Genomic DNA, 14,105 nt, shown 5'->3' with positions numbered 1-14,105 from the left:
CTTCTCCTCTGCTCTCGTTTACAAATAAATCTGCTTTTTGGTTGGTGTTTTAGGGTTGGGTTTTTTTTCTACCTAAAGAGGGTTTCACAGGTATTGACCATGTTGCAACGTAGCTGATGCCAAAGCCAGATCAGTTTGAAGTTTAGATAAGGACAAGCTATTTGACACAAGCTGTTAGCAACCATGATTAACACCAGCTCCAGATTTGCAGTGCTTAATCCATCAAGCATTTCTTTCCTTGGAACTAAATGTTAAAAACACTGCATCATTGTTGAAAGACAGGCATTTTAAATCCGCTATGAATGTCAGGAATTAAGTGAAGGATGAACATCCTTTTGTGGCAGCCTTATTAGTTTTCTTTGTATTTTCAATAGCAAAATGTAGACATGAGGATTATCCATGAAATGCATTTGAGGAAAAAGGGGAAGCGGAGGGGAACTGAGCATGTTTTCACATTTTGTTTAAGATGATTACATTTTTTCTTATCTTTTCTGTGAAAACTCCTTTATGCTTATCCCTCTTGGAAACAGAAAACATGTAACACTGGAAAAGACCAGGTCCTACAAAAGACTGATTTTTTTTTTTTCCCCATAGGCTCTTTGGGTCCTGTATCAGCAGCTCTATTTAAGCTTGATTTGGCTACTTCTGCCAAAAGGGGAAAGACTATTTTTGGCGTGGAGGGCTGGAGCAGACGGCAAGTCTTTGCTGGGCCAGGAGACACCTCTTCTAGCTCGGCTGACTATGCAGCCTGCCACCCCCTTTCTTCCCGGCTGCACAGCCCTGTTCTAAGCCTTGGGTTGGGTTTGGTGGCAATTACACTTTATTTGGTTTGTTTTCTGCTTATTTCGTGAGTGCAACCTGCTCACCTATGGAGCAAAGGAGTGCCATGGGTGCCCAGAGGAAGAGAGGGAGCATGGACAAGGGGTGACAGGTGGTGGGAGCGGCACAGGTCCTGCTTGTCAGCAGGACAAACCTTAGCTAAGGCTTGTGCTCCACGGTACTTCATTTCAAAGGTTTGCAAAAGTCAAGTTACTAGGGCTTTTCCCCTTTAAGTGGAAAATTATCTACTGCATGTGAAATAAATGAATAAGCAAACACCCTGAATTTATCTGAAAGTCGCTTGTTTGGGCTCCATTTCCTCAGTATTTGTTGCTGTTCACTAAGCAACCAGAATCCCAACATCACCAACATCACAACAGCCAAGTATGAAAAGAACAAAGAAAAAAAAAAAAAACACCCAAAAACCCCAAAACCCAAATAATCCAAATTCCTTTGTAACAGAAACATAAAGACAAACAGGAACCAAATCAGCACCAGAGACCTATCCAGCTTTTCTTTTTTAATTAACCTATGTGACAGCTATCCTTATGTAGCAGCAGCTGTATCTAAGAACATACGAGAATAATTACTCTTCCTTTAACTCAAATTTTCTTACATTGACAATGAATGTATTTTCCCATATCAGAAACAGCCTCCAAAGCCTGATGCAGGAGAATTTAACCCCATCTGTTAAGTGTTAGCAGTAATTGCCAACTATGCAGTTTATTACCCTCAGAAACCCATACATAACAGGTCCTACACTTAAAAATAAATCTTTTCAAAAGAGTTTATGAGCTTATGGACTCATTCTGTCATAAACCTGCATGCGTACCTCATGCTGACTCTTTTGTAGCTTTAAAAAGATATGTATAACTTAATTTATATAAATATTACCTGGGGACCAGGAATGAAGCCAAAAAAAGGTGGCAGTGGTAAACAGCAACAGCAACAAAAAAAATTAAAATCTTTCACCCTATGTTACTTAGAGGGTCCTGAATGTTTTTCAGCATTGGCTTTAAAATCTGAAGGGTCTATCATATTCCTTTGGTGACACTCAATGGGTCCTAATGTGTAAAGGATGCACACATTTCTAATGGAAGGATGCTGTCTCTCACTGGATTATCCAAATGGTTCAGTAACAATTTAAAAGGACTTGTTGTGAGCAGCCAGTTTTAATTTAATGGCATCACCAAATGCAATGGCTCCATTTATCTTAAAAGCAAACCTGTGGCCATGAAGATGGTAGCAGGCAGCCTGGACAGCAGCACTGTGCTGCATCCCTAGGCTTGAAGCCTCTGTGAGCTGCAGGTCTATGCCGGAGGGACAGGAAGATACAGCACCCTGATCCTGCTAAAATAACTTGCCATTCCTGCTCTGAAAGCATTGGAGTGCATTAAAAACACTGGCCAAACCTCCACTGACTTCAGAAAACGCAGGGTTTGACTCCAAGCATCTGGCAGCCCAGATGCTGAACAATGCAGAGCGCGGCCGGGGACCTTACACCAATTACTTTACTGGTGTGTGCCTTCCTTTGCTTCATCTTTTCCCCCATTGAGATGGGGGGCTGAGCACCTTTTCTTCCCACAGTCACTTGACACCAGCATCTACACACTCATGTGACTATTACACCTCTCCCTCTTCTATCTTCTAAAAGAAAAAAAATGGGAAAACTTCCCTTTTGAGTATTCCTGGGTATCACCAGGGACACCAGTGATGCATTAGATGGGACTTACTGTCCATGAGAGACTGAGGTGAAACCAATTCTGTGAAACAGGGACTACCTATCTCACCACTGAGAAGCCTCCACACTTTTTTTAAAATCCTGGTGCCCTGTGCTCCCTCTGAATACATACAGAGCAATAATGGTCATGTTTATTTTGTGGTCAATGAGATTTAACGCTCCAATAATTTCTTTAACAAAGCCCTTTGTATACAAAGGGATGGTGACAGTTCAAATGGAAGACCTGTCCCAAGGTAATTCCATTTGCTCTGGAAAGCTCAAATGTACTGTAGGCATTAAGTACTTCAATCCAGAAAGTTAATTTAAAAAGAAACAAACAAACATACATTAGGAGATTGTCTTCACCACTTTCAGTAAAAAAGAAATAATCAGAAGTGATATCCTCAGTTTTCTGTTTTATCATGCCGAGTCTAAAGCATAGATAAATATGCATGCATGGGTGCAAAGTAAATCAAAACAGCTCTTCACTCACCTCCTCTGATTTATTTCTGCTTCGTTGGTGGCATTCTTCCCTGGCCCCCAACTGTGTCGACGGAAAGGTGACAGTGGCCGCATGGAGTTTCGTAAGACAGAGGAATGGGTGGGCACATCTGTGATACTGTCCAGCTCCTCTTCCTTCTCTCCTCCCTCTGTGGCCACCATGTTGGTGCAGCTACCGTCCAGGCTGTGCCTGTCCTTGGGCTGGATGAAGTTCACCGCCGGTGGGAACGGAAGGGATGTGTCGCTGCCCAGGGATGAGTTCCTCTCCAGGGACATGGTGTCATCAGCAGAGGAACTGGAGCTGGTGACATCACACGCAGACTGCTCCTCTTCAGGTTGCTGTGGATAAGAAAAATTAAAAATATATTCAAGTAGAATCATAGACTGATTTGGTTTGGAATGGACCTTTAAATATCTAGTCCACCCCTGCTGCCACTGGCAGGGACATCATTTAACTAGATCAGGTTGCTCAAAGCCCAATCTATCCTGACCTTGAACACTTCCAATGATGTGAATACATGTAACATTTTAAATAAATGTGAATATTTTATATTTCACATGAGCTGAGGGATTTCCTAGCTGATAGTGCAAGGCAAATTAACCATCACAGAAGCAAGACTTTTTGCTCTGGTTTCAAAAGCGGTTGAAATGTTCTGCAGAACAATCTCTTCCACTCCACAAGTCCCTGGCTGCCATAACCCTGGGCTCCCAGCTTGGGTCCTCTGCCTGCCTTCCTCTCACCAGTTCCACATTTCACCCTGCACAGCAAATCCTGCTCCTCTCACCACTTCTGACTAAACTTGTTTTCGGTCAAGGTGCCATAAAACCACCAAAGGTTTACACAGAGCAGATAATGTGGAACTGGGTCATCATGACTCCTGATGACAAACTCTGGCCTGTCCTGTAGGACCTGGGATGGGTTTGCAGCTCTCAGCCACGAGAGCTCAAGAGCATCACACTGTTCCACTGCATCATGCAGCACAAAAGGGACAATTATTCAGTACTAGAAAACAGACCCGGGGCAGAGGGGGGGGAGGAGAAGCTTAAATCCCTGTCCCCCACTACTTTCCATTAAGCAGAAAGTTAATGTCAGAGTTTACAGCATTTTTCAAATCCAACTGTAATTGAAAAATATTGTTCCACAGGATCAGCTGCCCTGTATTACAGGTCTCAAGTCATACTGCAATTTTTTGGTTTAGTTTGCTCCAAAAGCAGTTAAATAGAAGCCAAACTGGTTCTCTTTGGCCAAAGGCCACGTGCTGACCATACAGCCTGAAAAGAGCCTGTGCATATTCTGTGTTCCTCGTGGCTAGCATAAAAAACACAAGCATCTCTGTGACATCACCTTCAGTCTGAAATGGTGTTTGCCTCAAGGGACTGACGTGGGAAGTTTCAATTTATTCTCCTGCAGAGCCCTGTGCTGTATCATTTAAAATAATAACAGGCAGAATGATCTGTCAGACCATATATAATAGACTATTCAGCAAAGCCACAGCGGTTAATTGTCTCCAAATAGCAGGCTTGGTGGGTCTCAGCAGAAGCTGAGCACTCAAGGAGCTTCAGGCTGTCAGTTCTCGTTTGGCATAAGACAACAGGCTACAAAATGCCATTCTCAGAAGGGAGAGATGGGCATCAAAACCCACGCAGGGTGGGATGAAGGGGAGCGGTGCTGCCCCACGGCAGTCCTCACCTCGGACCGTGCCACCCGGACTCCACTCAGAGCCAGCAGTGTTAAATGCTCCGACACTTTTGCTCTTCTGTGCTTTTTTGATGGGCACACATTATAAGCTAAAAGCTTTTTGTTAAACTCAATAAAAATAAACTAAGATGTTAAAAAAGTATTCTAATCAAATATTTCACTATTTAGAGGGAAGCCCTGTTTCAAGTTTGGCTGTTTTTTATGTTTATTTTGGTTAAACAGGAACACAATAATGTTCCCAAGGTGGTTTAAATAAATGCTGTTACACTATTTCCCCCCTCCCATCCATCAACGAAAAAAAAGAGAAAAAAATTTCAACATCCACAGCACACCACCGAAGTAAAATATACCTTTTAAACACAAAATATTGAAAACACACTAAAAATACATCCCTCCAAAAGCATTCACTTCATGGTAAAGGAATGTCAAATATTAATGGTGAATTTCTGTAAATACTTAAATGGTAAACTTATACTGTAATTTAAAGTACTGGATTTGACTGATATTTAAATAGGAAATGTAGGTTAAAAGGAGAGAGAACTGAAATGTATGCCCTGTGAAGTTTTTGACGATGTTTGACGTTATTCAAGATAAACTGATATTTGTGTGAGTCATGATGAGAGCTTACTGAATTGCTTAAATCCAGACAAATTAAGTAGTCATTATGTGGATAATACTTCTTCAGTAGAGGAAACAGTCTGCTTTGCTTTTCTGAGACACAGGAAAATACTGTTAGACTTTAGGGCTGCACAGCAGGAGGAGAGATGACTACCCGCCAGCTGTACCGTGGAAGGATGGGACAGTTTGGAAACATTAAATTTGGAAGTGAATCTAGCAACAATAGTGCAGAACAGCAAATTATATAGGAAGGAATTAGAGTAAAAAAGAGGAATTCATATTTCTGAGATGAGAATACTGCTCCAGTTTAAAATGCAGAATGAAAACCGCTTCCCTAGCAGGGAAGATTTAGGGTTTCTATCATAAAGTGCAGTTCAAAGAGATATTTGAAAAACGTGAAATATATTTTGTCCGTTTTAACTTTTACCTTGAGCATCTGACTGACTACAGAACACAATAAACAACTCCCTTGATCTTGTAGCCCATGCTTACTTCTCTAAATATATACTGTCTTCATTTAGATGATTTACTTATTTTTCAGACAAAGAAAAATAGTTAATATGAAAGACAAGGACTCTGTCTGCAAAATGCCAAGCGTGGCCGACATATCTAAGACACATCTGTGTTATAGCCACCTCTGCAAAAAATTAGCGATCTGGCCAAGTGCCAGTAAATATACATTGGTCTTTAATCCTATTTGAGTAAGAAAATACCCTGCTTGCAGAACAGAAATGGTTCTCTAATGCTCTTTTCCTACAGTAAAAATGAAACATTAAAGAAATATTAATTTTCCTCAAGTTAGGTTTGCTGCATTGCACCTCAATGAATTCAATCGTTAACTGTAACCATAACACTCATGGCTGAAGAAAGCTTTTACAGACATGTGCTAATGGGCATTTTCTTTGCTCTCAAAAAAGCACTTGGTGAGAAGCTAGTAAGAAAAAATGAGATAAGGCATAAAAGGTGAGTTTTCTGAGAATAAAATGTATGTACTTCTTTATGAATAAGGATAAGAGAAATCACCAGGATGGTGTGGATATAAGACAAATTCTTCAACTAAATCCCTCCGTCTGTAGGTGGTCTTGATAAATGGAATTAAAATGTTCTTTCAATCATTTTTGGGGTGATAACATGCAAAATGCTGAGACACAAAGTTACGTGGTCCCATGATCTTCCATGTGACAAAAACATTCAAGGTGTTACAGTATTTAAAAAAAAAAAAAAAAAAGACGACAAAGTAAAAACTTACACTCTGGCACCCTGACGTTTACCATTCCATTAAAGGAGTCAACATCTTTGGTTGGCTTGATATACAATCTAACAGTGTCATTTTTTACCTGGATTTGCCTGTGGCTCCTGTTTGCCTAAAATTAACTTCAATAGTGACCTCCTACTAATTATTTGTAATAACTTTTATGATTTGGGGTGGAGGAGTCTTCCCCTGGTGAAAGACTCTCCCTTCAAACTTCCACTCCTTTGGCTTTGAATTTTTTTGCATGGTTGTTGGGTTTTTTTTGTGGTTTTGGTTTCTTTTTAAGAGAAACAATAATTATAAAAAACCAAATGCAAAGTATTTACATATTTGTGTCTTTCCTTGAGCAAACCAAAACAAAGGCAGAACTTAAAATTCAAGGGGTTGAGCTGCAACCCCTTCCTTTGGCAATGATCTGTGGGTTCCTGACTTCCCAAGGGCCTTTTCGTCTGAATCATTTCACAAGAGGCACATTAAAAAACTTCCCAGTAATGCTGAATTTCAGTGGCAGGTTAAAAGTTAAGATGAGCAAAGTGTATGGGCTACACCCCAGGATGTTGCCAGATGATTGTGAGAAATGACCTTATGCAGCATTAATCATTCCAGCAGGAGGGCGTTGCAAAGCCTGCCCAGATGGCTGGGTGAGACAGAGGAGGAAAAGCAGGGTGACGCGGACATGGGAATGAAGTGCTGATGCAAAAAAATAAAACATTTTGCTGAAGCCTTAGGCCTCACATTGGAAACGATTTCTGGATTTCAGCGACAGCCTCTGAAGTCTGAAAAAACAAGTCAGGTTTTAGGGCTAAAGCTCTCTGAACCGAGCAGTTCACGTTACACAGCTCAGCACATGTCCTTCAGAGAAAAAAGAAAACCAAGACAAGCACAGGAGACGGCAAGGAAGACGGTAAGGAGAGCATGCACTGAAACACCAGGGACAGTTTAAAGTACCTGCAGATTTTGTGACCCCACAGACCCCAAATCTTCACGGTCCTGGGACAGAACCAGGGCTTAAAATCTGTAAATTTCAAGTGATGTCTATAAAAGCAGCCCAAAGACCCTGGACAGACAATGACTTGTTCTTGCAAAATTTCTTTTAATATATTGATCAGTGAACAGAGGAGGAGTGATTTAAACAATAAGGAACAACTCTAACAGACAAAAATTCAACTCTTGCTCCATACAAAGGGGAAACAGGAACAGGACTAGTAATAACGATAACCATCATGACAGTATTTGAGATTCTCCTTTTGTTCATGAACAGGCTCTCTCTCTTCCCAGTTTGATATGGAAATTGTACTATTTAATAGGCTTATAACTAACCAACTACAACAAGGACATGCCTCTTACAATATTTCTCAGAAGAAAGATTATATCCAGCACTTATTTGAGTGGTTACTGGAAATATTTGTAACTTGCCTTTCTACCAACTGGGCTCAGCAGTCTAAAACCAAAAAAGACTGAATTAAGGAATGAGCTCACAACACTAAATTAGAGTCTCTAGTCCTTCTAGAAATAACTACAGAAAAGGTACTCAGAAAGATTCTGAGAAAGGAGACAAGTAACTGAGTTAGTCAGCAAAACAGAGACAAAAAAAGTGACTGAGGTTGAGATTAGCTCTGAATAACTTCCTAAATTCAGTTCAGGAACCTTTTCAACCTATCTGTAGACAAAGTCTGCAGTCCACTGTGTAATGAGAACAATGCAAAGGCTGCCAAATTAAGAAATTCCCTCTCTACAAAGAAAATAATCTCCTCCATCTGCCCACTCTCCATGGCAATTAAGATCTGCTTCCCCCACCACCACCTCTTTTTCCCTGCAACATCCCTACTACATTGCAATATGTGTTCTTTTTAAGTTTCGATTCTTCCTTCTATTTGGAGGAAGAAACTTTCCACATAAGAAAGGGAAAAAGCTAAAATCCTGTACAATATAAAATTTACTGTGTTCCCACAGCACTCTTCTCCACACATCCCCATACAAGCATTAAATCAGGATCAAATGGCAGTCAGCTGTCATAGTTTGTGCCACTCGAGAAAACTGAAGCCAGTCTTCTGTTCTGCCAAACAGCCTTATATTCTCACAACTCAGGGTCTCGCATCACTTCGAGAGCAAAATGGGAAAGGGTGAGGCTGGTGAGCTCTGTGCCCTACCACGTGCATTAAGGATGACTTTACTGTTCATTTATAGCAAATGAGATCACTTAGCCTGGGCTGTGGTGTTTCCCGTCCTGCTGGAAAATATTCACCATCATCTGATTTGATTTAAGCAACGAGAATTTTGTTTTATTAAATATATTTATCTGAAAGACAGTGTGAAACCTGCTCTGAAAGTCTGGTGTTTTAGAGGAGGAATCATGCCTGCTCAGAAAGGTAAGCTGGGGCTGAACTTAAGCATGTGATTTCACGGAGCTGAGACCAACATGATGGCTGATCTAAAGAAGGTTCACAGCCCCTTTGATTCTGCATCACTGTCTTCTTTCTGGGTCCTTTTTCATCAACTACTTATGGCAAGAAGATGATAAATTACCAGCAAGATGGTTCTTGAAAAGCAAAACCTAATCACCCTCTAAATAAATTCAGGCTCCTCTGATGCAGACAGCAAAAGACCGATGCTAAAGGGAGGCATCCTCTGTTTAGGAGGCTGACCCCGTGCCTCAGGTCTCACCCACTCCTCTTTCCCCTCCTCAGCTGTGAGCTACACAAAGGACACAGGGATGACTAAGGTTAGCAATGACTTCTGTTGTTGATTTTAAGCAAACCTGAAAAGGTTTTCATTCTGCTTGCATGCAAAAAGGCATTAAAGCTATGTCACCTAGGCAACAAAACTATTCATTGGAATTGGCCTTAAGTATTTAGAGTGAGTGTTTCCTTCCTTTTCAGGGAGTTACACTGAATTTACAGAAAAACATTGGTTCCCCTGAGAATTACAGTATATAATTCTGAAGGTGTCAGCACAGAGGTCATCGTTTGCTGGAGAAAAGCTCTTTGTTACATGAGTTTTCATATCATCTGTGCAATCCCTAATGGCCTTGCAAAAATATCTACCTTTTCAACTGTTCCTCTAGTGCCTGATTTACTTTTGGATAGTCAAAATTACTTTAATCTTTTTAACTCCACTGTTTTTAACTCCAGGGCTCCATGGTTTTTGGAATTCTGCTGCAAGTAAATATATCCCTTATGTTGCCGCATCCAAAGAGGGGACCGGATCCTTCCCATCTATTCCGTTTCAGGATAATAGCTTCCAGGTTTCTAACTCACCAGTGAAACCAAAATGATCTGAGTTTGCAGTACAGGTTTATTGAATCAAGCCTCAGAGCTTTTTTTAACCATATCCCAACCAGACTTTCCTACCTTTCCAAAGACAAGGTCTTCCATCCCATCACCAGGCAAGGGGAAGAGGTCAGACTCGCTCCCGGACTCTCTCTTAAGAACACCCTGTGATGAAGCACAGACGCTACTCAGCCCATCCTCCAAGAAGTTCTCACATTCTATGGGAGCAAAGCAGAAAGAGTTACGAGCTGATGCTTTCTGTAGCATCTGAAGATCCAACTCACACACTCTCAGTAAATTCAAGGATTTAAAAACAACAGTAAATGCAGCTTTATAAGTTGTGTTCACCTCCCAAAACCGTTCCTGCAAATTTTCAAATAATTTATTCAAGAGTTCAAAATTCCTTTTTAATGCATCTTCGAAGTACATGGTGCAAGAAAATTCTGCATTAAACAGCCATATATGCTTGTAGCTTGAAGTGCTGATAAATATGCAATATATCAGGGACCTCACACTGAGCATAACAGGATGTTTCCCATCGATTGCAACAACTACAGAATTATATTCATAGTCAATAAATGCAGAAATATAACTTGACGATATCGGCTTTCTATCTCAACCAAAGAATCAATTCCCTCTAAATGCCAAGGTGCTTTTAATGCATATTGGGACAATTATTTCATTCCTTCTTCTATACCTCTCATTAAAAAAGTGTTAGTACGAACAACTTCCATGACAAACTTCACTTTTTTGCAATTAAAAAAAAAAAAGTGTTTTTTTAAATTCTCAGCTTTCATAACTCTTGATGTTGAAATATAAGCATATTGCATCTTTTTTCTAAAATGCTTTCAGCTGTTTGTGTTGGGGTGATCAGCAGCACAGAAATAGACCACAGCCACTGAGAAAGCTTTTCCTTTCCAAAAACCTTAACAGACATGTATTTGCATAAAATAATGCCTGTATATCATTTCATTTGCTCAGCCTTCAGGCAAAAATATTAACGACAGTTTTGGCAATAACTGAACATTCTTTTCTCCCAGCTCAAAATATTTTCTAATTGTTAGTGCTTTTAAACCAAAAAAGGTGTTATTTTGCAACCTGCTCTAACTAAACATATCAAAAACATGCTTAGTTCCCTGGAGAGGAGCCAGGGAAATAAAATATTGGTTCATTCTGAAATTACACCTGACTAACTCCATCCTTGGTGACATCAAGCTTACACATCGATGCAATGACAACCGGTTTGGGTAGCTTGAAGCCATGTTTTTCTCTTTCCCATCCTTAATCTGTGCCTGACAGCAGCTATCAAACACCATAGCTGCAGCCCAGCTGATGAGAGCACTCCACTGTCAGAGAAAATACTGATAATTTATTGATGGCAGCGGGGCTGCCCCCGTTTAGGGCAGAGGGGAGCGCCAAAGCCAGTCAGAAACCCCATTACCCCACAGAGGATTTTCCACACCACGGAGAATTGGAAAAGCACTTATTGAAGGCAGCGCAGTGGCTCCCCGGTCCTGTTCCCCTTTCGGTAAACCTGGAAAATCTGAACTGCTTTTCCATCACCGAAGGGGAGAAGGGAGGGGGAAGAGAAGAAGAGAGGGGAAAAATAAGAAGGGAAAATCAAAGAAGAGATGGAGAGGCTGTAAGGGAGCAGGCCAGGGTGCCGGCCGTCCAGCTGGCAGCCAGCAGAGCAAGTCCACAGCCCAGACTGAAAAACAAAGGGGCTCAAGCCACGTTCCAGTGGAAAATCAGTGGGGACGGTCCAGATGTGCCAAGGGACAGATACCTCGCCCTGATAATAAATCACAAGAGGCAGCGAAGCCTCCTCTGCAGGAGCCTCTGAGGGGCAGGGGAGCTGAAGTGGTGAGGAAGGACAATGAGGAGCCGAGTGATGGGGACCCACACACAGCTCAGCTCATCTACACTGAGAAACTGATTCCCAAACTCTCTCTTCCCTCCGCTCTCCTTTATTTTCCATTGTTTTGGGGGGTGTCTTCCCACCCCCCCCTTTTCTCAGTTAGCTCATCAGATTTGTTTTCTTTGCTTTAAATTCACAGGCATTGCACAGGCTGAGCTCCATCTCCCACAGCCATGACCTGGCAAGCCCCAGCGACAGCACTGCCATGACACGGGGACCGTGAGCCCCATCACACGTACACCCCTGCTCGCTGCGCATGCTGGGCTACAGCGCAACTGTGCTTATCAGCAACTCTGTGTGGAGGTGCACGTGAATACACAACGATGATGGTAACACACTACTGCACATAACAGAGAGACAAAAGATATTACACAGTAAAAAGCCCTAGGAAGAAGAAAGTTTCCATGCAACTCTGTTACGTACATTTTCCAAACCCTCGTGCTCTCCACGACAGGGCTGAGCCCTCCAATTCCATGCCGAAAACTACAGATCTGCTACACTCCTCCAGGCATTTCACATTTCAAAAGCATTGACAGAAAATGAGAAGCTACAATTTCTGGAGTTACTTTCTAAGATGTGAGTACTCTGTCCTTACAAGCCATTTCAGCTGGTGAAAAAGGTCTAATTCCCTATCAAGTTGTTTATTTTTAAGTTAACCATATCACAACAGCTAGTGGTTTTATTGCTGTTAGGTGTGGCCAGATTTTTCTTGCCCTCTCTACACTGCACAGCATCACAGTGCAGCTGGAGGGATGCGTGTGCAGTAACATTATTTCCAGAAAGGCGAGAACCTGCAGAGCCCGAGATCTTCCTGCTGCTTCAGTCCTACCAGAGAGAACTGAACTTGAAAACCTGCTTCTTTGTCCTTGTGTTACAGTCACATAATACTACAATTATTAATATTTATTTGTATATATGGATACCTGCTAACATACTATTATATTTCTATGGTATGATATTGTATTAAAATAATTCATAATTATCTAAATAATACTGATCTGTATGAACACACAGTTATAGATTTGGCAAGCCAAAGGATCACACATCACACTGCAGTCAGAGTGCAATTACCTCTTGCCTGAAGCATAAAAATACCATACCAAAAGGCAAAGGATTTGGGGACATAATTAGGAAAGAAGCAGCATGGTGAACCCACAGGTTTTCCTGTAAAACACCCCTGAAAGAGCTAATCACAGCTCATCACTACTCTAAACAGATGACTATTATTTTTAAATAAAAAAGTGCTTACTTGATTTGTTGGGAGCTAGAACTTCTACTTAGAATAAACCCCTCGTGTCAGTCACCCACATTATCCCTTCTTAGCTTACACTCTAAAAAGGCTGCGTTTGAATTTCACATTCAATTAGAGTGATTTTCTTTTTTTCCAGTTTTTCAGATAAATTGAAGGAGATCCAGGTGAGACCCCTGCTTGTAATGACAGCAAAGCAAGAAGCATCCTCTCTATGAACAGTCCAAGCAAAGTCACATTCAGGGCCCTCATAAATTATTGTACTTGTTTTGAACACGTATAATTCAATGAAAGGAAATGTTTTTTTCCTTATCTTGGACACCAATCCCTCTTTGAAACTTGCTCAGACAAGATTTTCTGTCCCAGTGAAAGAGCCAACAAGAGCCAGCCAGCACGCAGGGCTGGGAGCTCGGCATGGCTGGTGGGCAGGGTGTGGGAACGATGGCTCTGAACAGCCTTCCTGCTTCCCGAAGCCTGGAAATCATGGCAACTTTCAGAGGGAAATAAATAAAAAAAAACCCAACACGCCCCCCCCCCCCAAAAAAAAAAACCCAAAACAACCCAACACTCATTTGGATCTAAATATGGATTCAGGAGTTTAAATTTGTAATTTTTCTTTTGTTGTATTATCCTTTCAGCTAGAAACCATGTCTGTATGCCCCATCACACTTTTCAAGTTTATTAAAAAAAAATAAATGAAAAAACTGGAATACTGAAGTACTTTAAATGCATAATTAATTAAGAAGGTGACACACCACATGGCTCACTGCAAGTCAAGCGCCACAACCATGTGCTAACAATGACTCATGGAAGATTCATTACACATTTTCTTTAGTTTATGTACTTTGCCCGTTGAGTCAAGGATGTCAAAAATAAGAAGGAAAAGAAGGAAAGAAAAGAGGAGAACTGCAGGGCTGCTCATTCAGAGCTGCCACTGACATGCTGCTCACCTGAGGACTCCCGCGTCCGCTTGCGCTCCAGCAGGGAAGAATTGGGACATGGCTCCAGTGAACACCAGCTTTCACGGTTTATCTGAAAACCAGAACAGAGCAAATCAAAG

The 14,105-nt window shown here is 41.4% G+C and overlaps 1 protein-coding gene across 13 annotated transcripts in view; it reads right to left on the bottom strand.

Annotated features, from left to right (window-relative positions):
* AKAP13 (A-kinase anchoring protein 13) overlaps positions 1–14,105 on the bottom strand; it is a 224,658-nt gene that overhangs the window by 51,583 nt on the left and 158,970 nt on the right. For all 13 annotated transcript variants that reach the window (XM_037396022.1, XM_037396024.1, XM_037396025.1 and 10 more), the window contains 3 exons: positions 13,996–14,077; positions 9,960–10,096; positions 3,033–3,379 (listed from right to left, as the gene is read on the bottom strand). In XM_037396022.1, coding sequence (XP_037251919.1) covers positions 3,033–3,379; positions 9,960–10,096; positions 13,996–14,077 — 566 coding nt within the window. The remainder of the gene's footprint in view (positions 1–3,032; positions 3,380–9,959; positions 10,097–13,995; positions 14,078–14,105) is intronic.

Source organism: Falco rusticolus, chromosome 7 (assembly GCF_015220075.1).
Source record: "Falco rusticolus isolate bFalRus1 chromosome 7, bFalRus1.pri, whole genome shotgun sequence".
Classification (NCBI taxonomy): Eukaryota; Metazoa; Chordata; class Aves; order Falconiformes; family Falconidae; genus Falco; species Falco rusticolus.
This window is presented reverse-complemented; position numbering and strand designations above follow the sequence as displayed.